This window comes from Solea solea, chromosome 18, assembly GCF_958295425.1.
Source record: "Solea solea chromosome 18, fSolSol10.1, whole genome shotgun sequence".
In the NCBI taxonomy this organism is placed as follows: domain Eukaryota; kingdom Metazoa; phylum Chordata; class Actinopteri; order Pleuronectiformes; family Soleidae; genus Solea; species Solea solea.
In genome coordinates this window covers 22,908,410-22,933,900 of record NC_081151.1, presented here as the reverse complement: position 1 = coordinate 22,933,900, position 25,491 = coordinate 22,908,410, and the positions used below count along the sequence as shown (strand labels likewise).

General features: G+C 42.8%; 1 protein-coding gene and 1 long non-coding RNA gene across 3 annotated transcripts in view; both read right to left on the bottom strand.

The window, feature by feature from the left end:
* Positions 1–4,402, bottom strand: part of LOC131445242 (uncharacterized) — a 29,955-nt gene extending 25,553 nt beyond the window's left edge. Inside the window, exon 1 of the long non-coding RNA XR_009233827.1 lies at positions 4,327–4,402. This is a non-coding gene — a long non-coding RNA (uncharacterized LOC131445242). The remainder of the gene's footprint in view (positions 1–4,326) is intronic.
* A 3,642-nt stretch (positions 4,403–8,044) lies between these two features.
* Positions 8,045–25,491, bottom strand: part of LOC131444681 (protein jagged-2-like) — a 51,034-nt gene continuing 33,587 nt past the window's right edge. Inside the window, exons 10-26 of one of the 2 annotated variants that reach the window (XM_058615253.1) lie at positions 25,329–25,445; positions 24,423–24,469; positions 23,831–24,004; positions 23,598–23,748; positions 23,006–23,170; positions 22,509–22,622; positions 21,942–22,055; positions 20,759–20,872; positions 20,530–20,649; positions 20,248–20,275; positions 18,638–18,723; positions 17,695–17,808; positions 16,729–16,844; positions 15,845–16,114; positions 14,106–14,237; positions 11,044–11,206; positions 8,045–10,429 (exon numbers count right to left, since the gene is read on the bottom strand). In XM_058615253.1, coding sequence (XP_058471236.1) covers positions 9,885–10,429; positions 11,044–11,206; positions 14,106–14,237; positions 15,845–16,114; positions 16,729–16,844; positions 17,695–17,808; positions 18,638–18,723; positions 20,248–20,275; positions 20,530–20,649; positions 20,759–20,872; positions 21,942–22,055; positions 22,509–22,622; positions 23,006–23,170; positions 23,598–23,748; positions 23,831–24,004; positions 24,423–24,469; positions 25,329–25,445 — 2,570 coding nt within the window. In that variant the 3' untranslated portion in view covers positions 8,045–9,884. The remainder of the gene's footprint in view (positions 10,430–11,043; positions 11,207–14,105; positions 14,238–15,844; positions 16,115–16,728; positions 16,845–17,694; positions 17,809–18,637; positions 18,724–20,247; positions 20,276–20,529; positions 20,650–20,758; positions 20,873–21,941; positions 22,056–22,508; positions 22,623–23,005; positions 23,171–23,597; positions 23,749–23,830; positions 24,005–24,422; positions 24,470–25,328; positions 25,446–25,491) is intronic. The other variant, XM_058615254.1, reaches the window with a different exon arrangement.

The window sequence follows — 25,491 nt, the reverse complement described above, 5'->3', positions numbered from 1 at the left end:
AGGTGAAAAGGGGGCATCTTAAGGCTGCCTAAGGGAGGAATTATTAAATCTCACCTTAAAGATGAGAGCATACTATTGTTTACGAGCATCAATTTTTAACTGTTGTAAGTTAGACTGCATGCAACATAAAATAGTGTAATGAGAAAAATAAGAAGGGGCAGCGCCCCCTGTTACATGGTTTAGATAAAACAAAAACTATTAATGTAAAAAAATAAAGATCCATCATTATTTAATACAAAAATGAACATGTTTCACATGTTCTGGAAACCAAGGAAAGAAACGAGGTACACAAGAGAATAGGACCGAGGACGGAGCCCTGAGGAACACCACAGGTTAATATGTAACATCATGAGATAAAGGGATGGTGTTGAAGGGGTCGTCCTTCCCTACGGGAGGAACGTTTAAATACCAAAGAGGACGATAGGGATTTAACAGTTACTGGTGTCACGTTACAATTCCAGATGGGACAGTTTACCGTATTAGTTTTAATTACCATGGTAACCACGACATTTCAAACATATTTTAACAATACCGTGGAATGAAAGTTTCATACCGTTACATCCCTAGGGGACAACATCTGGAGAGCAGAGTTCAGCAGTTTGATGGTGACTGTGATCGGATAGCAATGGGATCTTGATGTGGACACCGGAGACGTTGAAAATACAAGTGCTATACGATCACTATCTGATCACAGGAAACACAGCAAAGTCTCCACTGTCTCATCTGTTCAATCAGAAATTAGCAAATACAATAAAATTAATTGACCCTCAAATAATTCATCTAAATCAGAGGCTGTTACAGGTCCTTTAAACAGGGGAAGCTCACGTAAGCTCTGTCATTTATACAAACAAGGAAACATGATATATGTATTTGTAGAAATGAAAATGTTCTATATCAGCGAGTAAATAACACAAAGACCAGATGTTTGTCAACACACTTCATCACAAAATCCACAGGACTGAGGCAGAGAAGGCTCCACTGTTGCCTTTCTGCAACGCTGTCAATCAAAACTGGATCCGCCTTTCAGACACTTCCTCCATCTACTGCACGTCTGTCTGTCCTCACTCAGAGACAGAATTACTGCACGTCTGTCTGTCCTCACTCAGAGACAGAATTACTGCACGTCTGTCTGTCCTCACGCGAAGACAGATATACTGCACGTCTGTCTGTCCTCACTCGGAGACAGATATACTGCACGTCTGTCTGTCCTCACTCGGAGACAGATATACTGCACGTCTGTATGTCTTCACAGACAGATCTACTGCATGCCTAAGGACAGAGAGTCTAAGGACAGAGGGTCTAAGGACAGAGATTCGAAGGACAGAGGGTCTAAGGACAGAGATTCGAAGGACAGAGGGTCTAAGGACAGAGATTCTAAGGACAGAGGATCTAAGGATTCTAAGGACCGAGGGTCTAAAGACAGAGATTGTAAGGATTCTAAGGACAGAGGGTCTAAGGACAGAGATTCTAAAGGACAGAGGATCTAAGGATTCTAAGGACCGAGGTTCTAAAGACAGAGATTCTAAGGATTCTAAAGACAGAGGGTCTAAGGACAGATTCTAAGGACAGAGATTCTAAGGACTGAGGGTCTAAGGACAGAGGGTCTAAGGACAGAGATTCCAAGGACAGAGGGTCTAAGGACAGAGATTCTAAGGACAGAGGGTCTAAGGACAGAGGGTCTAAGGACAGAGATTCTAAGGACAGAGGGTCTAAGGACAGAGGGTCTAAGGACCAAGGGTCTAAGGACAGAGGGTCTAAGGACAGAGGGTCTAAGGACAGAGATTCTAAGGACAGAGATTCTAAGGACAGAGGGTCTAAGGACAGAGGGTCTTAGGACAGAGGGTCTAAGGACAGAGGGTGTCCCTTGCTGTACAGCCTGTAAAGCCCTCTAAGGCAGGTGTGTGTGTGATGTTTGGCTCCATAAATGAAATTGAATTGAACATTTTCAGCACATCAGAGGAAGCTGAGCTTCACTCGCCGTCTCAGAGCAAATCACCACTGACCTAAAAACATAAAACACACTGTATTGATTACATTAGCGGCAAATGGAAGCAGGTGTGGCCTTCAAGTATGCGTTGGCCTTTTTCTTCTGCTCTGAATAAAAAACCCACAGGACACAAGTATTTCTGTCAGGGCCCAACCCACGTCTTAGCCTCCTAAATCATGGATGCACTGCGTCGACACACTCGCTCTCTTCTGTGTGAAAGTGCTCATTGTTTTGAGTCCTCCTCCGCACTTTGATGTGGAGGGTCAAGCGGCGGCTCCCTCCTCGTCCCCGGGGAGAGGTGAGGAGCTGTGAGCGTCCACAGTGTTGGGAACATCTGGGAGAGCGCGCTAACGAAAGCAGGACTCACTTGGCAGGCGGTTGGTGTTGGCGGAGACAGCCTTCCTACTGGGGGCCTTTCATCTCCGTTTGAACATGTGGACTCGGCCCTAACCCTGGGAGGAGTCGGAGGGCCCGCCGCCAGCAGAGAGGCCGAGGCGTGGTCGCTCCGAGGAGGAATCCGGGCTCTCCTGCTGTCTGTCAGGAGCTCCACCGAGCATTCCTGCCTCCCTCCTGCCTCCCTCCTGCCTCCTCATCCAGGCACCAGCTTCCCCTCGACTCCTCCTGTCAGACCACGAGCCTCCGACTGATTCCAACACATCCCCGTTAATACATCAGCGTTCATTTGATACCAATCTTTGGTAAACTCAGATTAATCCCAAAACCTTTAATTCCTGTCGCTCGCAAATCATCTTCAAACTCCACTCATTCCTAAAAAGATTAATTTCTTTGAGCTGCTCCTCAAGGCGGAATGACTCAGCCTCATTTCCTCCTTTCACTTATCATTATTATTATTATCACGTGTAATTTGAGCTTCATGTCAGTTATCGGGTGGAAATCATTAACGTGTACTCGTGATATATCGCGTGTCATAATAAACAGATTCAGCAGAAGCTGCTAATGTGAGATTTTAATTGTAAAACGACCTTTAAAACAAACTTTAAAGATGATTATTTTGGTTCAAATAACAAATGTGCTGCTGATGGTTTGTCTAATAAATGATGATCTTGATGAGAAACGGTTTTGGGACGAGATTGGACAAGAACTGGGATTAGGAAAGCGTCTTTCTGCGATATAGTTGTGACTTCCTGTACGGGGTTCAAATTCAAGGACTTTCCAGGAACAATTCCCTCAAATTCAAGGACTTGCATGTGCTTAAGATGGGAGGACATTTTCCCAGACATTTTCTCTCTCCGACTTTAACTTTACTCACTCATCGTTCTGCACGGAATCTCATGTCAGCGGCGGAGAGAGAGACAGTGGACAGTGTCCACAGCACCGCGAGTCATTATGTCTCCACGTTTGTCCTGCGTCGGCCTCGTCTACGTACGTCGTACGAGCAGCGCAGGAAACTGAATATCGACATCTCTAATGCAAACATGAATATATGACAGTGTGCAGCATGGTGCTAATTTATCATCGTCACTCACCCTTTCATTTAAAAGCAGCTGCATGTGACAAGAGGAAGCCTCTCACATAAATCGACTTACATGTTTATGACCAAAACAAAGAACTGTTACCACCTAACATACAAGATGTCTCTTAATATTGCCACCAAATCCATAATCTGGATCAGATTAAATGTAGTCTGCATACACGTACCAAATTTAAACGTTAAAATCCGATATTAGTTTGACCGAGATATTTACTTTTTACCGTTTTACCCATTTATAAGAGATTTCTGTGACGTCATCAGAGGGCGGAGTCTTACAGAAGTCACATCCCGTCACGTACAGTTAGTGCTAAGAGAAGGACAAACTTAAATTTCAGAACCTTAAATACCAATGGATCATCGTTTTTAAAGATAGAAGTCGTACCACTTCAAAAGTAAAGATAAATATGTCAAATAAAATGCACATATTCAATAAAAGATGCATTTTAAAAACTGTCACGCCACTTTAAGCTTCTACAGCTGCGACGATGAGCTGAGAAACCAATTAGTCGTTTGACAGAAACATGAACTCGAGGAGAATAAATCCAGCGAGTGTGAACATAAAACATCTTTATGACGGCAACTACAAGAAATATTATGATTTACAGTTTCATTTGAAACACGCCGCCCCAGAGCATTATGGGAACTCAGCTCAGCAACTCTTAATTAGTAGCTGAAACATTTTCAAAAACTTGTTGTGGTTTTATAAAAGTTTATTTACTATCTTGATGTTTTGCTGGATTAAAAAGGGATTTATGGAGGAAATGAGCTGTAAAAAATGCCAATAAATAACATGATGTGTAAGAAGTGACCAGAGCGTGGGGTGGAGCTGCTGTAGTTCACTGCTCACCTGAAACACTGAGCGCCTGGCGACCGTTGCATCTCGTCAGCAGATTATTGGCGAGTCGTCCTCGACGCGTCTGTCTGGACACAGAAGACACGACACTTTCAGTTAAACGTCAAGCGAAGCCTTCAGTGCATCACGTCGTCACCGTGGCGACCGTGACTGTGAGTCTGTGCTTTTTAATGATCCATGAGGACAAACTGTCGGTGTTGTCCAGGCAGGAACTGAAGTACTGGTCTGAGACGGACTCGTCGACGTCCTCACGCTGGACAGATGCCGACACTAAATGTTTGATATCTTAAAATCTGATATCAATGTTTTTATTTTGGTTTATTCCTCAGTGATTTATACAAAAGTGGAGTTTGTCACAGTGTTGAAGCAAAAAACACAAAATGGCCGACAGGTAATTATCTCTTAGCGTCTTTGGAACTAAAATTCTGAAAAATAATAAATATATTTCTACCAAATTAATCAAACCAGACGGTTAATGGTATGTTCCATTTACATCGGAACTCAGAACAGGAAGTGACATCACATTGGGAAAAACAACATGGATGCAAACGTATCCATTGTTAGCTACTGTTAGCAATAGCAGTCCATAACAACTGTGTGTTGTGTTTGTGTTTCTCACGCAAACAATAAAACATGTAGACAGATAAAAAGTGTGTACAAGTGATTTAAAGTTAAACACAGTCAGAGTAGCAGCGAGTGCTAACCACGACACCCACGTGAAACGTGACAGAATTCAGCAGAAAAGGGATTAAAAATGATGAAAACTGAAGTCAAATTGTCATTTAAGTTTCACATTTTCACCTCATGTCCTCATTTTTCAGTCGGATAAGAAGTTCTGGATGAAGTTCAGTATTTTACAGAATATTTCAGCTCATTCAGTGACAACAAGAGACTTTCAGCATTGAGCTAGCACAAGAGCTAACATGTGGCTCTGAAGTTAGCATCAAACTCCTGAAACTTTAAAAGAAAACAACAGAGAAACGAGCAGCAGAACTCACCTTCATCACAGACGAGCAGTCACTTTCCGTGACTAAGGACCGGAAAGCACACACATCAACACACAAACAGCAGCACACAAACATTTCACCGCCTGCCGCCATTTTTTAACGAGGTCACTGCTCATTGGCTGAGCTGAAACCATGTGACCACAGGAAGCAGCATGAGGAGTGAGGCACAGTTAGGACATCACAAACCTTAAATGTCTCTAAAACATTTTCTTTATTTTGTATTTTTTGCACTTTTGATTAAAATGACAAAAACAAAGGTTTCAACTCACCTCGTCATATATCAACATTTGTGATTAGTAGAATATTGATGTCAGAATTCCCTTAAACTGTATAAAACTGACTTATGTCTTGTCACCTGAGGAGTTTTCAGTCTTCTTTTAGAAACACCAGTTTTCAGCTCTTCTTCTTTTTTTGGTCCAACTTTGAGTCAAATCGTCTCTTCGTGGTCGACTTCAAAATGGAGTTTGACAAAACGACTAAATTCAAAGTTCTTAAACAAAATGGTGACGACAGAACAAACTCAACTTTAGAGAGAAAATGAAGAACATAAACACGTTCTTCTCTGAGGATCAGGTTCATACTGTAGCTAGTGAGCCAGTTAGCTGGACATGCTATCTCACGCTAACACATTATGTAGAGAGCTATCAATATGCTAGTTCTCAGTATTGAAACTATGGCTAGCATGTGAATACTGTGGCTAATCTAGTTAGCTATCTCCCCCAAAATACAAAATGATCTATCTATCTATCTATCTATCATAAATACAGTTTTTTTTAAAGTCTCTCTCTCTCCCGCTTCATTTAGCGCCAGACCAATAAAGTGAGACGCTCTTGCGCCTCCATCTGCCGCGTTAATGACACTGTGGGAAATGATTAACATTGGCAGCAGCAGCAGCAGCAGCAGCTGTGGTGGACGTCCATAACGCTGTGCCGGGGCCCGTGTGGTTCATTAACCCGGCAGTTGTTTCGGGGAAGAATGGGAAACGTGTCTGGAATCCTGGACGACGCGGAGCTCGGGTCACGTATGTGCAGAAAACACACACACACACACACACACACACACACACACACTCACACACTCACTGACCTACTTGGAGAGAAATTAGGAGGAAGGGTCACTGATGGCTCCAGGGTCACACATCCCATAATAATACAGCTTGTAAAGTAACACCAGCTTCCTATAGGGACTGGCTTTAGCGAAGGCTACTGGTCCGAAGACGCCGCGGACAAACGGAAATTTTGAAAATGACACGACTCACATTCAGTCTTTGTGTTTCAGTCGATTTTAACACAATTAAAATAATTCCCTTTAATCGTCACTATGTTGACGCCTCAACTCGGTGCTCGGCACTGCCCTCTAGAGGAAGTATTGTGTATGTGGGGTCGTGACGGAGATGATAAAAATGGAGAATAAATGGACCTTCACGGTCACAAATGTTAACAACAAAAAAAAGACCAAATCAAAAGAACTTTGGTATAAAATACTTTAATAAATAATAGAATAAAATTGTTCTAAGAACAAACAAACAAACAAAAAAAAATCCACTAACAAACCAAGACTTTTTACCAAAGTTTTGTACAAAATAATTACAACGTTCTGCACATTCAGCTCCTCCTCTGGGGACTAACATGTAAAAAAGAAAATAAAAATAAAAATCACTGACAGAATATGAATTCTCTGTGATTTGCATCAGCATTTTTGAACAAAAACCAAACAGAAAAGATTGAAAACATTGTTCATCCACAGACTTTTGACTTTTTAACTTTAGTTTTTCTTAGTTTTCTCTCTTCCTGTGACTTTGTTTAGTGCAGAAACTCTCGACAAACACAAACACTCACTCACTCACAACAACAACAACAACAACCATGTTCCCTTCATGAGACCAGAATAGTGACACGAGGAGTTTCCTGCAAGTGAATTCACATCACACCCTTTTGTCTGTGAGGAGATTTGACTTTAGCCAAAGAATATAAAGATAAAATGCCGTCATGTTCACTCTGCTGCCAACAGACTGAAAATATGACCAATTTACTATAATTTGAACAATGGGATTAATCATCTGTGCTGGTTTGAAACCACGGCGTCATTTAGTGTCAGTAATTACAACCAAAAAAAATGTTCAACTAACTGCAGCATGTTTTATATCCCGTCATGTTTCTGTGACCACATCCATAAAAATCGAAAATCTAATAAAGAATTCAGTCTTTTACAGAGTCTGTGCTGCTGCTGCTGCTTTTTGTGCGACAGAGGGAATGTGAAGTGATATTAAACTGTTCTCAAAGAGCGTTTTGTTACGAGGGCGTGAGTTACTGTTAAAAACAAAAGAAATGGATCTGGAAACAGCTCGAAAAACAATCGCAAGTTTACGAGGAAACACAAACAGTTCAAATATTAAAGCAGGACACACTCCGTGTTTCAGACTCTCCGCTGCTTTTGTTTCCCAAACTTTCTAAATCGGGAACTCACTTTTTAAAGATAGAAAGTTATTTCCAAGATTTTGGAAATGTTATTTAAAACATATTCACAAAAAACTGGGAAAATTTGTTTGGGGACCGCAAAAAAATCACCCACGGCCCATCTGTGGGTCCTGACCCAGAGTTTGGGAACCACTGGTTTAGCATTTTTTTGCTTTTTAAATTTGTAATTTTTATATCTCTAGGAAATTTACTGAGTAAAAAGTTTTTGGAAGGAAATTTTTGCAGACACACACACACACAGAGACACACACACACACACACACAGACTGTGTTGCTTCATCCACACGACTACATTTTCCTTTTAAAGACGTTCACACTCGTCGTCCAGCGTCTGAAAACAGAGACATTTAAAGGGCGAAACCGTCTCCGTCTTAGTTTGACGACTCTGGGATTGATTTTTTTAGTCTGGACAGGTTTTCGTAAAACAAAAAGTTGTCGTTTTTCAACCTCGTCGCTGGTTAAATAACAAAATTGTGATTGTTAGTCGTTCTTTCTGAAACTTGTTTTTTTTTCTGTTAAAATAAAAACGTGGGCGTGGCCTGTGTCAACAAACAATCACGACACATGAAGACAAATCTGTTTTTGACTGTGGACAAAGTCGCGATGAAACCAACGTCATCGCGTCAACAGACGCTCATCAACGGAATGACATCGTTAAAAAAAACAAAAATAAGCAGAAAACAATGGTATTTTTTTAGAATAACTATGATACAAAGCATGACTTAACTTACTAAACTCAAATATACACAGCCATTTGTTCATATTTACATCTGTACAAAGACAATAAAACCTTTACTGCTGCGTTGACGCCACATCTTTTCCCTTTATGTTCACTTTAAAGTTCAGGAGGAAAACAAACGGAGTGAAGGCACTTTTCTACCCAACAGGAAGCTGTCACAATTATTTTGAAAGGGTTTAACAGAAAATGGAAAAGATGTTTATGGATGTAAACAAACAAACAAACGACCTTCCAATGCCTGGTTTCATACGGTGCCAACTTTCAAACAACTTAGATTTGTATATAAAACATTTGTTTTTTTTTAAAAGTAGTTTTTCTTTTGTTTTCTATAAAAAAAAGACAGGATATGAAGAGAGAGTAGAAAAAGTCCCGCAGACGACAGACGGCACCAACATCAACAGCTGCCAATGTTGTTCAGGAAAAACAAGGAGAAAATAAAACAGAAAAAGAGTCAAATCGCAGAGAAAATTAGTTTGGTAACTTGTTCTTTTAAACATACAGAAAATAGAATTTGAATTAAAAAGGTCGGGAAAATTCTGCAAATTTGTTTGGGGGCCGGAAAAACTCTCCTGTGAACCAACTGTGGGTGCCGACCCGGAGTTTGGGAACCACTAAATCACAGAAACAAAACAAAAAAGGACCCAAATCGTAATAAATATCTTGCGAAATAAACTTTGCAACTTTTGTTACGTTACACTAAATGTAACAAAAACTTCCTTTTGTAAATGTTTAAAAAAACAATACAAATAAATAACATAAGAAGAGCAAATTTGTCCAAAATTTTGCGACTGAATGTTTGGAAACAAATCAAAACCTCTTTTTATAAATGTATGTCTTAAAACATATGAACATGAACGTTAGTTAACGCGAGAAAATTTAGCTAATTCGTTTGGGGACCAAAAAAACTCTCCCGTGAACCATCTGTGGGTCTCAACCCAGAGTGTGGGAACCACTAGAAAAGTTGCAAATTTTTTTACGACTAAATCTTTGGAAGCTGAATCAAAAGTTGCCCGAAAAAAGTTGCCTGCGACTCATGTGTGGATCCCGACCCACAGTTTGGGAACCACTGGATCAGAGAAAACAAAACAAAAGAAAAACAAGTTTAAACAGAACCAGAAAAAAAATCATGACGAGCAGAAGAAAGAATTAAATCCACGTTTGCGTTCCGTATCGTTGTTGTCGGTGTTGTCGTCGTTGTTGTTGTTGTCGTTGTTGTTGTTGTCGTTGTATTTGTTGTCGTTGTTGTCGTCTCCGTGCGAAAACAAAGCAAAGAATACAAAAATGAAAGCCTCTGTAATCGTCACGTAAGAAAGGTCAAAGGTCAGCGTGTCACACATAGTGGTCTTTAATGTCGTCGCTGAGTTTGGCGGCGTTGAGGTTTTTACACCGGTTGTCTTTGGGACTGTACGCCGTCCGGTGCGGCGCCTTCACCGGAGCGCTGCGCGTCGTGCTGACCACACCCCTCTTTCCCATCATCCCTCTGTCTTGAAATGGTGCCGACACGGAGCATTTCTGGGACGGGGGACACTTCCCGTCCCCAGAGCCCGGCGCCCGCCCCTCGTCGTCCTCCAGCTCCAGCGCCAGCTCTAGCTCCGCCTCCTCGTCGTCCTCCTCCTCGCCCTCGGCGCCGTCGCACGTCCTCTCGGACGAGCTCATCAGCTTCTTGCATTCGTACTGAATGTCTTTGTCGCGGTTGACCTTGAGGGCGTGGCCGCGCGGGGGCGGCGCCTCCAGCTGGTTGTTGACGGTCCTGTCCTGGGCGCGCGACGCTCTCTCGCGCTCTTTCTTCCTCTTGCGCGTCCACCACACGCAGATCACGATGCAGAAGATCCACAGGACGCTGAAGACGACGCACAACACCGGCACCAGGTAACCTGCAGGAAGGGGGCGGAGTCAGTGACTGTGACACTCCCATTCCACTGAAGCTTAAAGGTCCAGTGTGTAAAACTTTGTTATTATTTAGCATTAGCTTTCATATTTTTAAAAGTCAACTTTAGAGTTTTACGTCGATTCACATCGAGACACTTTGGTGTTAAAAAGTGAGAGAAATTCTAAACTTTACTAAAAACTTTCCTGTGAATTCCAAGTTTACAGTATTTTTCTCCTCTGTGTCAATATATAAATACATAGATATTTAGATATAAATATTTAAATACATAGATATAAATATATAAATATTTAAATACATAGATATAAATATACATATAAATACATAGATATAAATATTTAAATACATAGATATAAATATAAATATATAGATATAAATATATAAATACATAGATATATAGATATAAATATTTAAATACATAGATATAAAGACATAAATATTTAAATACATAGATATAAATATAAATATATAGATATAAATATAAATATAAATATAAATATAAATATTTAAATACATAGATATATAGATATAAATATATAAATATGTAAATACATAGATATATAGATATAAATAATAGTTGGATGTAGGGACAGAACTGACCAGTAGGAGGATCTTTGACCACCGTCTCCACTTTGACCTCCACCACAGCCAACATTACCGTGCTGTTGTGGCGTTTGGACAGAGCGTTGACGATGGAGCTGGCGGCGTTGTGGATCTGACCGCGGTCGCCGTCCTTCGACGACTTCCCGTCCTGCTCGTAGGACTGAGGACATGAGGACAAGGAGACAAGGAGAGGAGATGAGAGACGTGTCGAGAAACAACTGTTGGTTTGTAATTAATGAATTCTTTAAACGTCTGGAGAGAGTTTCAAAAACCACAAACTCTCTTTTTCTTTTCCTCACTGTTTTGTTGTTAATAAAATAACAAAACTAACGTTAACGACGACAAACGTCAATGACGACAAACATTAACAACGACAAACGTTAACGACCACAAACGTTAACGACGACAAACGTTAACGACCGCGAACGTTAACAACGACAAACGTTAACGACCACAAACGTTAACGACCACAAACGCTAACAACGACAAACGCTAACAACGACAAACGTTACCGGCGACAAACGTTAACGACGACAAACGTTAACGACGACAAACATTACCGACGACAAACGTTAACGACGACAAACGTTAACGACGACACACATTACCGACGACAAACGTTAACGACGACAAACGTTAACGACCACAAACGTTACCGGCGACAAACGTTAACGACGACAAACGTTAACGACGACAAACATTACCGACGACAAACGTTAACGACGGAACAACGTCACGTTCAGAACGACGTCACGTTCACGTGGATCAGACACAGGATCGACTGTCTCTATGGACACGATCGTTCTGAGGGAAGTTGGTTTGTGGTTGGTCTGTTTTCACAAGTTAACTTCACATTTTTTTACTTTTACTCCGATGACTTCCATGTCCATGTGAACGCGGTGAGCGAGTGAGCGTTCATGTGTGATGAACGGATGAAACACGTCAAAGTGAAGACACTGAACACAAACTCTGTGCTGAGAAGAGAAGACGAGGAAGAAGAGGAAGAAGAGGAAAGCAGACATTCATGTGTGAATAAAGGAGATTGTCACAGTAACATCTGGCAGACAGTGCAGAGAACTCTCCCCCCTTCACCTCCACCTCCCCCGGAGACAACAGAAGGTGGAGTTAATTGCCTAATAAGGCTCTGAGGGTGAGAGCGGGGGGGGAGGAGGGGGAGGAGGGAGATAATCTGGTGGTTCTGTGCAGATCAATTAGAACAAACAATAGAGAAGAGTCCAGCTGTGCAGTCCTGATCAACACGGGACTAACACTCCTCTTTTTCTACTGAGGAGGAAAAAACAGCGGCTCCTTCACACAGCTCTGACCCCGCCCACCCCCCGGGCTGACACACACACACACACACACACACACAAAGTTAGCATTAAAAAGTATTTTCTCAGGTCATGAGACACAGAGCGAGAGAGTCACACACTGACACCGTGATGTCACAGTCACATGGTTTGATCGCCAAGACGACGACATCAAAAAACCAGAACCAGTAACTTCACCAAAAACTGAAAACTAGACCAGTCACTGGACAATAACTCAATAACTGGACCATAATCAAAAAAGTGGACTATTGAGGTGGAGTGACTCAGTGGTTAAGACCGGGACCCTGTGTGCGAAAGACATCATGGTCACAATGCGACTCCACCCTTGGCTGATTGTACTCAATTCCATTGTAAGTCGCTTTGGATAAAAGTGTCTGCTAAATGACATGTAATGTAATGTAATTATCAAAAAGTGGACTAAAATCTGGAACAATATCAAAATCTGGACAGGATTTAAGATTCTCTTCACTGGATTTGATTTGAACAAAGACTTCAACTAAACCTGAATCAAGTTGAACAAGTGAAGCGTCGCGTTGATCAGTTCTGTCGTTTACGGTGACGATGAACTGACGACACTCGCTGGGATTCTAAAGATTTCACACACACTCGGACATTTCTCTGCACCGCGAGTCGTCACCGAGTGGGAGTGAAGTTTTCCGATGAAAGGATTGTTGTTGTGGGGATTGTGGGACTCGCGGCCGCTCCTCTTCCTGTTTCTGCTGCTCAAAACATCACAGACACCAGATCTAATCCCCTCCATTAACAGCTTTAAAACCCTGATTCCCCCTGAGTCTGGGTGGCCCGGAGAGAGACGGAGGGAAGAGACGGAGGGAAGAGACGGAGGGAAGAGACGGAGAGAAGAGACGGAGGGAAGAGACGGAGGGAAAAGAAGGAGAGAAGAGATGGAGAGAAGAGACGAGAGAAGAGATGGAGAGAAGAGACGGAGGGAAGAGACGAGAGAAGAGATGGAGAGAAGAGACGTAGGGAAGAGACGGAGGGAAGAGACGGAGGGAAGAGAGAGTGGAGAGAAGAGACGGAGAGAAGAGACGGAGGGAAGAGACGGAGAGAAGAGACGGAGAGAAGAGACGGAGAGAAGAGATAGAGAGAAGAGACGAGAGAAGAGATGGAGAGAAGAGACGGAGGGAAGAGACGAGAGAAGAGATGGAGAGAAGAGACGTAGGGAAGAGACGGAGGGAAGAGACAGAGGGAAGAGAGAGTGGAGAGAAGAGACGGAGAGAAGAGACGGAGAGAAGAGACGGAGAGAAGAGACGGAGAGAAGAGATAGAGAGAAGAGACGGAGAGAAGAGACGGCAGGAACAACTCTAAAAACAAAAAATTTAACACGAAAGCTAACGTCACGAATGCTAACAAAGTGAACTTTTCCCTTAGGTTAACAACACAAACTTTAGCGACATGAGTGCTAACAACACGAACGCTAACACGAATGCTTACGGCATTAACGACACAAAGGCTAACAACGCGAATGCTAACGAAACAAACATTAACGACACACGCAGTCGACTTTAACCTCGTGTTAAAATAAAAACGTTGGCAGCCTCAGATTCAGACTTTGACGTGTGCTTCAGGAAACAAACTAAGAAAAACCGTACAGACAGAAGGACAACACGAAGAAGAGATGACGTTCACTCTGACTGAAAATCATCCTCAGATGTGAGACGAGATCTTTACAGTGTGTGTGTGTGTGTGTGGGGGGGGGGGGGTAATCACCATGGCGACCTCCACAGCATCACTGTTGGTGTAGGACAGATCACAGAGGATGAGCAGTGCTCGCTCTTCAGCCAGAGTCTGAGTCACAGGGAGATACCTGAGCTCTGAGCAGATGTTCTCCACCGTGGTGCCCTGAGAGAGGGAGAGAGAGGGAGAGAGAGAGAGGGGGGGAGAGGGAGGGAGAGGGAGAAGAAGAGGTGAGTGAGGATCAGCAGCATACTGATCTCAGATCAGTTTCACTCACTGAACTTTATTTACATTTAAAAAACTGCTTATGTTTGAGTCGTGTCCACATCTACAGACTCCGCCCCCTCCGTGAAACAGCCAATAGGAGCAGCTGCAGGTTCATGCGCTCTTTACCTCTGTGTTTCTTTTTTTTTCTATCATGAAAAACTGTAAAAGAAAAACGACTGAGTCATGAAACGTGTGAAGAAGAAGAGAAGGTGAGGAAGGAGGAGGAGATGGACATGAGGGCATAGAAGGAGGAGGAGACGAGGGAGGAGAGATGAAAAAGAAGAGGAGAGGCCGAAGAAGAGGACAAGCATGAGAAGAAGTATAAGAAGCAGGAGGGAGACAAAGGAGAGAAGAAAAAAGGAGGAGGGAGGAGAAGAAGACAGAAGACGAGGAAAATGTGTGTGAAAACTTAGGTGACTCAGCAAAATCTGACTCATCAGTGTGTGTGTGTGTGTGTGTGTGTGTGTGGACACATCTGTGATCGCTCTGTCTCTCTCTCTCTCTCTCTCTCTCTCTCGCTCTCTCTCTCTCGCCTAAAACTAATAATAATAATAAAAAAAGCCTCAAATCTTCATATTTGAACAATTTCCTCATTAAAACATAAAATTTAAAGCCGACTTTGCCACAAATCTTTATTTACTGCTGGAGCTGTTTTCTCTCCCTCTGTTTAAATGTACAGCTCTTTTTCTTTCTTTCTTTCTTTTTATGGCCAGAAAAACAATCAAAAGTGAAAAAGTGTGAGTTCTGTGTAAAAACCACAGGTTTTCAGTCACTGAGTCCAAATGACTTTCATTCATTTATGATTTTTCTGAAAGAAGGAAAAGAAGGAAACTGTCTGACGTTTAAATAACCGTTCACTGATATTGTTTGTTTGGAACATGGATCAGAGCTCAGACAAATACTGTGATAATTCCACATCTTAAATGTTATTGTCATGACAAAAAAAAGACAAAATTATTATCTTTTATTAGCAAATCATCAGGGCTGATGATCAATTTGTTGATTATTTTATTGATTAATTGATGCTGAAAATTTCAGAAAAAATTAAGTTCTTTGTTTTAAGGAGCAAATAAACCAGAAAATATTCACATTTAAGAAGATGAAAAATCACAGAAACTTGTTTTAATTAGTAAAAACTTTCAGTAATTGAGTAGAAATATGAAAGTAATCAGGAAATAATCAATAACATGTTGATTTTCTTGTCTTTGAAGCTTCAAAATATCTAAAAATCTCTTTTATAAGTTCTTATAATAACTATTTTCTCTGTTAATTGACGAGTGGTTTGATCCAGAAAATCTCAGAATATATTGATGAATGTTTCTCAAATGTATTTTTTTTTGTCGACAAACCAAAATGATTCACTTTTAGTTACAATGTTTTCGTTATACGGAGCAAAGAAACTGGAAAAACTACTCAAAGTGCAACAAGTAATTTCAGTGTACGTTGATTTGGATTTCGCACACACTCGTGTTGCGATTTTCATTATTTTGAGTCTTTTTTCTTACCTGCGGCACTTTGTCCTTCTTGAAGATGAGCGTGATGCGAGCGCAGCTGTTGTCAAGGTAACCGCTGTTGGGCTCGCACTGCGTGTGCAGCGGCGTGGGCGGATCCGGCATGGAACACACCCCCCACTGGTGACACGGCGGCGAGAAGCAGGTGAGAAACTGATGCTCCACACACTCGTGACCTCCGGGACACGGAGGAGGGTTCCCGTTCACGGGAAGAGGAAGGGGAGGAGCCTTAGGGAGGAGACATGGCCGACGACCGCACCTCACCTGGAAGAAACACGGATTCACTCATTCACTAATTTTCACATCTTCATGTTAATGAGAGTCGTACAATGTGTGAGCGTTTTCTGTGTGTGAGCGTTTTCTGTGTGTGAGCGTTTTCTCTCTGTGTGAGCGTTTTCTATGTGTGTGAGTGTTTTCTCTCTGTGTGAGCGTTTTCTCTGTGTGAGCGTTTTCTGTGTGTGAGCGTTTTCTGTGTATGAGCGTTTTCTCTCTGTGTGAGCATTTTCTGTGTGTGTGTGAGCGTTTTCTCTTTGTGAGCGTTTTCTATGTGTGTGAGCGTTTTCTCTCTTTGTGTGTGATCGTTTTCTCTCTTTGTGTGTGAGCGTTTTCTCTCTGTGTGAGCGTTTTCTCTCTGTGTGAGCGTTTTCTATGTGTGTGAGTGTTTTCTCTCTGTGTGAGTGTTTTCTCTGTGTGAGTGTTTTCTGTGTGTGCGAGCGTTTTCTCTGTGTGAGTGTTTTCTGTGTGTGTGTGAGCGTTTTCTCTGTGTGAGTGAGCGTTTTCTGTGTGTGTGAGCGTTTTCTGTGTGTGAGTGAGCGTTTTCTCTGTGTGAGAGTTTTCTGTGTGTGTGAGCGTTTTCTGTGTGTGAGTGTGAGTCTGACCTTGGAGCAGTGGACGTGTCCGTTAACACACTGACACGAGTTACACTCCTCCTCCCAACGACTGCCGTGAGGAAACTGCAGCCCGGCGTGACGACACGACTTCCCCAGTCCGATGACTAAAGACAAGAGAAAGAAAGACAAGACCAGATCAGACCAGTGTCCAAGGAAGTGGGCAACAACTGGAGGCTTGTGGGCCCAAACTGGCCCGCCAGTGTCACTTAAATGACAATTTCATCGAGAATTCAGAGCTTTTATTCTTTTAAAGTGATTCAAAGAGATTCTGTTGCTAGTATACTGACAGTTAACTGATGTTTGGTCTGACAAATAAAAATAAAACATTGCGGGTTGTAAATAACGTCCATAAAATAACTTAATCAGCCTTTGTTAGATTCAAAGAAGAAGCAGTGATTCTGGAAAAACAGCAGGGAAAGTGGAAAATAAAGTTTGTGAAGAGAATATTTTGGCATTTTTTCTTCACATTTGTGTCAAAAAAGATTTTTTAGCCCCAAATTAAATTGTTTAGAAAGAAAATTGCTCAATTTAAAGGGTGATTAAACGCCCTCTCCACTCCAAATGCCAAGAAGTGGGCTGGGCTGAGTGAAGAGGGCGTGGCCTGTAAGTGAAATCCAACAGTGGAGCCTCTTGATCACAGAGAAACACGACAATGTGACGGCTCTGAAGTTCATAAGAGGGGGAGGAGTCTGGGACAGTGAGCCTCGCGGTGATTGGACAAGAGGATCTGAATGTAGTAGCTGTAGCTAGTGTTTGACCAGCGGGGGCAGTAGATACATGTTGAATTTGAATATTTTACACTAAACTGAATATAACATCACAAATAATGTTAACTAGACAAACATTTACACCGGTTTACGGCAGAATAAAGTGGTTTAAGGGTTTTAGTTAAGACTTTAAAACACAACGAGACCAGAGAGTGAACATTTAAACGTTAAACGTTGTTTTTCTTACACTCTTGACAGCGAGGTCCAGCGTGTCCGGGCGGACAAACACAGCGGTAGCCGTTGATTTCGTCCTTGCAGGTCGAACCTTCAGCACAAGGAGACGACTGACACTCGTCGATGTCTGAGAGACCAAACACACACACACACACACACACATGAGGCCTCGTCTGTGGTTTACGGGATAGTCCGGGTTGTTGTGAAGGCTGGTTTACATGTGTATGATATTTTAAAAACAGGTTCACTGCTTTATCTCACTGTCAGACACAGTTTTCTGTTTGGAAACCACTCACTCTCCCACACCAAACCCCATAGAGACAATCAGTGATTGTTACAACACAGCACACAGGAGTTGTTAACCACTGCTGCCTCCGTCAGTACGTTCAGATGAGTTATATTACGTCTTCTGTGTTTGAAAAACTTAGTTTGAGTTTACTTCAGTGACACAAAGTGACCACACGAGGCAGCAGTAGACCAGTAACTACTGTATCCCCCAGGAGCTTAAATCACTCATTTTCTCTCTGAAGTTTGGTCTGGGAGAGTGAGTGGTTTACAAACTCCAGTTTTTTGGTAAAGAAGTTTGTCTCACAGCGAGATAAAGTCAAATATTTAGTAGATAGTAGAGTTAGTAGCAGTTGAATGTTTAGGTTTTTCTGTGATGGAATTCACGGCGCTCTCTTCTTTACATTTTTAACACTATGGTGGTGAAAAGTCTTTTCTGTCAGACGCCGCGGGAGAGCGCACCGAGCCGTCAGACGGGCCTCAGCTCTGACCTCGGCTCATCGCAGAGGTCAAAGGTTAAGTCCGGGTTCCTAAAAGGCTTCCTAATCTGTCGCCTCGGAACAATCGCCTCACGCCTCCCTCTGCCGCGACCTTTCACCTCTGACCCCACACCACCTCCACGCCTCTCGGACACAGCTGACCCCCCACCCTGGTTCCCAGGACACACTCACTGATGCGGCAGTCCGGTCCGGCGAATCCTGGGGCGCATTCACAACGGAACCAGTTCACGCCGTCGACGCACACGCCGCCGTTGTAGCTGCGGAGAAAACGGAGAGAGCTCAGAGTCTCAGAAAAGACTTTTTAAAACACATGAACTTTAACAGATTTACTCATTTAGAAAGATTTAATGATTATTTCTCAGTTCAAATTTAAAACTTTGCCCCTGATTTAGAGTCCTTTATTTTGAAAATAAACAGTCTACATTTTCCTTTTACAGAAAACTTAGTTTGATGACAAAAAAAAATACATTTTAGTTTGAATTTCTCTGCTAGGAATTCAAAATATAGTCATTTATTTCTTTCTTTTGATTTTTTTTGTCATGATGTGATTATTCAACTTTAAAAGTAACTTTTTTTTTTAACTCTGCTAAATAACTTCCTGATTCTCTGATTTCTTTTGGGAAAACAAACATGCAACATGGAACAGGAAACATAAAATAATGAACAAAAGAATTATAAAAATAGAAATAAATAAACTTTACGTTTATTTCTTAAACAAAAATGATCCTATCTTTAAAAGAAATGCTCAATATCTGGATATTACTATGGAAAAGACACAGTATTAGTGGAATATTATCTCTTTATAAGCAAAGGTTTCCACAAATAATTGTTATTTTTATAATTGATTAGTTGTTTGGTTCATAAAGTGTCAGAAAACGCTTGTTTTTGTCCACAAACACAGACTCAGTTTTAATGATCTATACCAATAATATTCACATTACAGAAGCTGAAAAATCCTTAAATGATTATAAAGCTGATTATTTAATTATTAAAATAGTTGGAGATCAATTTAGTGTTCAATTAATCGTCTTCTTGATTTTTGAACAATGCATTGTGAACCAGTTAAGTTAAGTTAAGGGCAGTTTAAGTGATGATGGAAAAGGTCATTAGTTGCATCTGCGTCTCTGCAGAGACACAAACCCTGTGTCCAACTTTGTCTCCTGCGGAGCGACATCAGCCTGGAGCTGATCCCGGATCAATGTCCACACTTCATATGTAAATCCACCCTGACCACATACTGAGCCCCGCCCCCCCACCACACACACACACACACACACACACTGCTTCCCCCAGGTCGAGGCTGGTGAATCGTGAGAGGAGCGTCTCTTCACAATCCTCCTCCTCAGACCAAAACCACCACTAATCCACCTGTCAGTCATTGTAGAGGAGGGTGAGGAGGGTGAGGAGGGTGAGGAGGCTTTTGTCCAGAGTCTCCTCTCTGATCCACAGAAGCTCTCACAACAAAAAACCTCCTTCTTTTTGTACTTTTACTACGGTTTGATTCCACAGCTGCGACGATTCATCAACTATTTTGATGCGTTTTGTGATTTTTCAGCTTCTTAAATGTGAATATTTCCTGCTTTCTTTGCTCCGTGGAACTTTGTTTGTGGACAAAGTTAGTGATGAAACACCTGATGTTTCTGGTCCACACAAAAAAATCAGAGTTCACGTAAAAGTCGGGTTTAACTTAAAACAGCTGAGGCTTAAGTTTGAGTAAGTTTCTAGACTTTTCTAGAAAGTTTGGAGGAGAAATATGAAGAGAAATCTAATCTTAATCTCACCAGGGATGTGGATTACAGTCATCGACATCTGCAAGAGAGAGAGAGAGAGAGAGAGATTATGATGAGGGAATTTATCTGTATTTGCAGTTTTATTTATATTTTTTTATGTTGATTCAATGACATTTAATTAAAAACATTCAATTACGACATTTAACTAGAAATTGCTACTTTAAGTTAGTTTTAAGGCAGCGGCTGCGCTCTTATTTTGAAATGTAAGCACCCTGAAAGCTGTTTAGAGTGTAAAATAAACACGTGTGAGACCATAATAAGACAGATTCGTACCCCGTGCACACGAGGCTCCCTCCCATCCGTCCCTGCAGATGCACGTGAAGGCGTCGCCGCCGCCGCCGACGCACGTGCCGCCGTTCTGACACGGACCCGAGTCACACGAGCTGTTCTTGGCTGCGGAGACACAACGAGAAAATACTGTTATTTTCATTCATCTGCGCCGTCACGACAGGTCGGGACAGGGTTCATTTCTTTCTTTTTTACAGTGTAATTAAAGTGGGACCTGTGTTGCAGGTGCTGCCCCCCCAGCCCGAGGGACAGCTGCACAGGAAGGAGTCTCCGTGGTCGTAACACGTCCCGCCGTTGCTGCAGGTCGTGGAGTCGCACTGGCTCTCGCCTGCACCCACGCAGCACAATCAAGACAAGAAACAAGAAAGAAAGAAAGAAAGAAAGAAAGAAAGAAAGAAAGAAAGGTTTGATTATGAGTGAGTGCTGGTGTTAAAGCAGCGATGACTTCAGCCTCACGGCACGAAAAAGACCCGACATGTTCAAGACAACCGAGACAAAGAAGCCACTTGAAGACATCACAGATCTCCTCCTCTGATGTGTTTGCTGTGCGATGCCAAACTAAACAACGCCATGTTGTGAGTCATTTCATTCTTAAACCCTCTGCTTTCGCCGCCTCTTGTTCGTCTTTTGTTTGACACTTGTCGACAAAATAAAGACGCACGGCGCTCGTATAAAGACACCACTGTTCTCTCAAAGTCTACGTGAAACGCGGTTTCCTGGACTCGTAACATCCAAAATCCCCCCCAAAATTCCTGAAGAGACTTGTCCAGGGACGCTTGTGTCACCATGACCCTCCTTTTGGGGGCGCTATAGAGCCCCGCAGCTACTGAGCACTGACCTCAAAAACAGTCGCACACGTGCACCAGCGTCGCAGCGTTCAGGGCTTTTAATGTGAAAATCCAGGGCAGAAGATCAAACTTCTGCACCGAGCGGATTTTGAGTCAATTAAAGAGTGAAATTGTGAAAGCGTCGCAGAAGACCGACCGAGGCCGATGTTTCTACATGTTTCCATCATTAATAACAGTGAAGGAACAAAAGCCGGCGGCTGAATTTCTCTCAAGCGTACGTTTAATCTTTGGTCTCAGGCCTCGTTCAGACCTGGTTCTAACACCTGTTCCCCGCTAATCCCATGATACACGGACAGCTTGAAGCACCTGCCATTAAAATGATTACACCTGGCTCTGGCTTCCCTCGCTCCTTTAATAAAATACAAACAGTGTTTTGCTTGACAGAACAGAACAAATCTGACTGTACAGACGTGTCTCATTTCAAACTCTACTCACGCTGCTGTGACAGCAAACAAGATTTTAAGAGTTAGAAAACCACCTCCATATTCTGTGATCGGACCCGAGGACGCGTTTAGGACACGTTGGGACGACAAATACACAAATACGTACGTGAGTGGCAGGTCTTTCCTTTCCAGTTGTCCACACAGTCGCAGTAGAAGTCGTTGAGCAGGTCGACGCACTGGCCACCGTTCTGACACGGATTCCTGTTGCACTCGTTCACATCTGGAAGCACAATAAGTCAGAACTGAGTCAGTATATATGTTTGTATTGTTTTAGATATTAACCCTGTGTTAAATGAACATAAAACTACGTCTTTGAAAGTTCAGAAAGCCTAAATTAGACAAGAAAATACAGTATTTTGGACCCAGAATTTGTCTGAACATGTTAATCATAACAACAGACAGTAGGTCGCATCACTGACAGCAACTGTAAGTATTTGATTTCAAGCCAAAAATTATACTTTTTTTTATCTTTTAAAAAATTTTGGACGACTCCCATATAAATGACAGTGTCATCTGCAAAAGTGCACACTCCATTCACATTCACACACTTTTCTCCAAACACGCTCTGATTTTTTAAAATCTTTTTGAAGTTTTGAGGGTTGGTGACTCTTCTGCAGCAAATACATACATACACAGGCTCCGCCCCCACCCCAAAAAACATGGGTACACTTACCGGCGTCACACAGATGGCCCTCCCAGCCGTCCGGACAGAAGCACTGGAAGGTGTTGATCCCGTCGATGCAGGTGCCGCCGCTCTTACACGGGGACGACGCGCAGTCGTTGATGTCTGTGGACAGACGTCAGGACGGATATTTACAGACGATACTTTGACTTTTTAATGTAGAGAATCAAAGGAAAGCGATAATTAAGCTGCTATGAAACTGCGTTTTTGTACAATCTTGACTTTTCAGACATAATAACGTCTTGGAAAAATATTTTTAAATCTGATGTGAAATGTCACGGTTGATTTTTTGCAGAAATAGCCTCCAGCTACTGTCGTCATGCTCATGTTCTCGTCTCTGTGTTCGTTCCCAGTCCACTGTAAACTAAATTAAGACAGGAATGACTCGTGAGTCTGTATTACCGTAAGAACGATGTGGTTCCCAGGGTTGGTAACTGATGATAAATATAGTCTGTGTGAGTGTGAGTGAGAAGCTAATAATGACTCACTCTCGTGGCAGTAGATGCCAGTGAATCCAGGCTCACAGGAGCAGCTGAAGTTCCCCGCAGGCAGACTGATGCAGCGGCCGTGGGGACCGCACACGTTGGACGAGATGTGCCGCACCCGCGTTTGGGTGTCGTTGGTTGCCACGGCGACCGTGCAACTGTCAATCACTTTAAGTACATTTTTGGGAAAAGGAAAGAAGGAGATCATTAGCAGAATCTTCCAAATGTGTTGATACAGAAGAAAATGAAAAAACTGATCACAAGCGTTTCCTATTTTGTCCAGTTTTGGTTTGCGAGTTAAGTCAAGTTAGGAAGAAAATGGCAGATTCAAACGTCGAGACATATTGTGAATCATATAAACGTAGACGGTACGTCACCACCTAATATGAGGTGACAGTTCTGAGGAAGGCGGAAGATACGCGGCTGAAAGTGGTTAACAAAAGTTCAATCAGCAGACATAATGAACTTTGACCTCAAAGATCACGACAAGATCGCGCAACTTCTTTCTAACTTTACTTAACTCGCAACTTTCGGGTCACGTAACTCGCGTTGGAGGGAAAAATGTCAAATAAAAGACTTGAGTGTGAGCGTTCACCTTCACACTGATTGGTCTTGCAGTGATCTTTGAGCTCTGAGCAGGTTTTGCCCTCATAGTCGTCCGGGCAGCCGCAGTAGAAGTCGCCCGTCAGGCCGTGGCACTGGGCCTTGTTGTGACACGGGTTAGGGCTGCACGGGTCGTTCTGCACCTTCAGGAAATAAACGGAAAGTTGTGACACACACACACACAGAGTGGAGCGTCACGCCTCTCTGGCTGGATCTCGTCCTCACCTCACAGGTGGTGCCAGCGAAGCCCGGAGGACATTCACACATGAAGCCTTCCAGCAGGGCGTAGCAGCGGCCCCCGTTTCGACAAGGGCCGCCGGAGCAGCGGTTCCTCTGAAGCTCGCAGTGTCGGCCCACGAACCCCGGCTGGCACACACACTGGTAGCCTCTGGGCACGTCCTGACAGGAAGTGGAAAAGTGTCAGACGTTTCAAAGTAAAAGTTCTCGCTATGGCTCCATACCTTAACTTTCCTGCCCAACTACGATACGGATATCTACCATATCAGTGCGATACTGCAGTTTTCTTGTCACAATTTCCTTTTTCTGACATTCATTCATTCATCCCACTGTTTACAACTTGTCACTCATGTCTCATTTTTACCATTTTGTGTCTTATTTTAAGTTTAAAAATACAAAATTGTATTTTTGCTTTTTTGAAATCCAATCCAGTCAATTTCACCAGAATCTGACCGAGTATCACATCGACTCATCCCCACTCGTGTCTAAATAATCACATCAATATCAGAGTTTAAAAACAATCAAACCCTGGAGAATATGACGTTACACATGACATCATATGACCTCAGCGTCTCCTCACCTTGCAGGTTCCTCCGTTCTGACACTGTCCGTGGCAGCTGTTCACATCTGAGAGAGAAACAATCACACGGGTTAAATCACAGTCCGAGGGAAAGTGGACGACGATGACGACGTCATGCCGAGAACAGGAAGGAAGAGGAGGAGCAGCAGATTCAGAGCGGAGGACGTGCAAGGGAAGAAAGAAGAGAACGACCCGACAGCACAGAAAGGTTTTAATCCTGGAGCTTTGAAGAGTTAAAGAAGGTGCGGCAGGTTCAGGAAGTCATCGAAGAAGTCTGAGAGAGGAGAGGAAGAGAGCTTTTCTTCCACTGACAGCAGCAGCTCAGAGTATTTTCAAAAGCTTGTGGCGTTTTTGATGCTTTTGATGCATCAGTGACAGCAGTTCCTGCTCTGACGAGGTTCCATGCGAGCCGAGTCGGTACTAACACGAGACTCAGAGAGTGTCGTCACTGAAGAGTCACGAGCGCGACGTCCGACGCGAGAATCAAAGCAAACGATGCCGATAAAAAAAGAGTTGAAAATCCTGAAAACGAGCGTTCGTCTCCAACATTCAGCAAAGGAAACGTCTAAAATGTCGTCCGGTGGTGAGCCCAATCACCACGTTCATGATTTATTTCTTTTTATTTTTTTATGGCTGCAGAATTGTCACAAAAAGGTTCAATGAGTGACTTCTTCTGGCCCTTTTTTCAAAGATAACTTTCACAGAAAAAAACGACGCTTGAACTGTTTAATAATGGAAAAGCGTCGTTGCTCTAGAACGTTCCTCTGGACCCGCCTTCAAACCCGACGACGGAACCTTCCGTTCTGTTGCTTCACAGAAAAAAGAGCGGGAAACTAAAGCACTGAGCTGCAGAAGTCAGTGGAGGAGGCGGAGCTCGGGCTCGAAGTCTAACGGTTTGATACTAACTGATGTCACAGTTCTTGCCCACCCATCCACGAAAGCAGGCACAGTGATATCCACCAATCAAGTTTTTGCAAGAGTAAGCATTGATGCAAGGCTTGATCCCCACACACTCAGACACGTCTGCAAAAATCAAGACATGAGAGAGAGAGGGAGGGAGAGAGGGAGA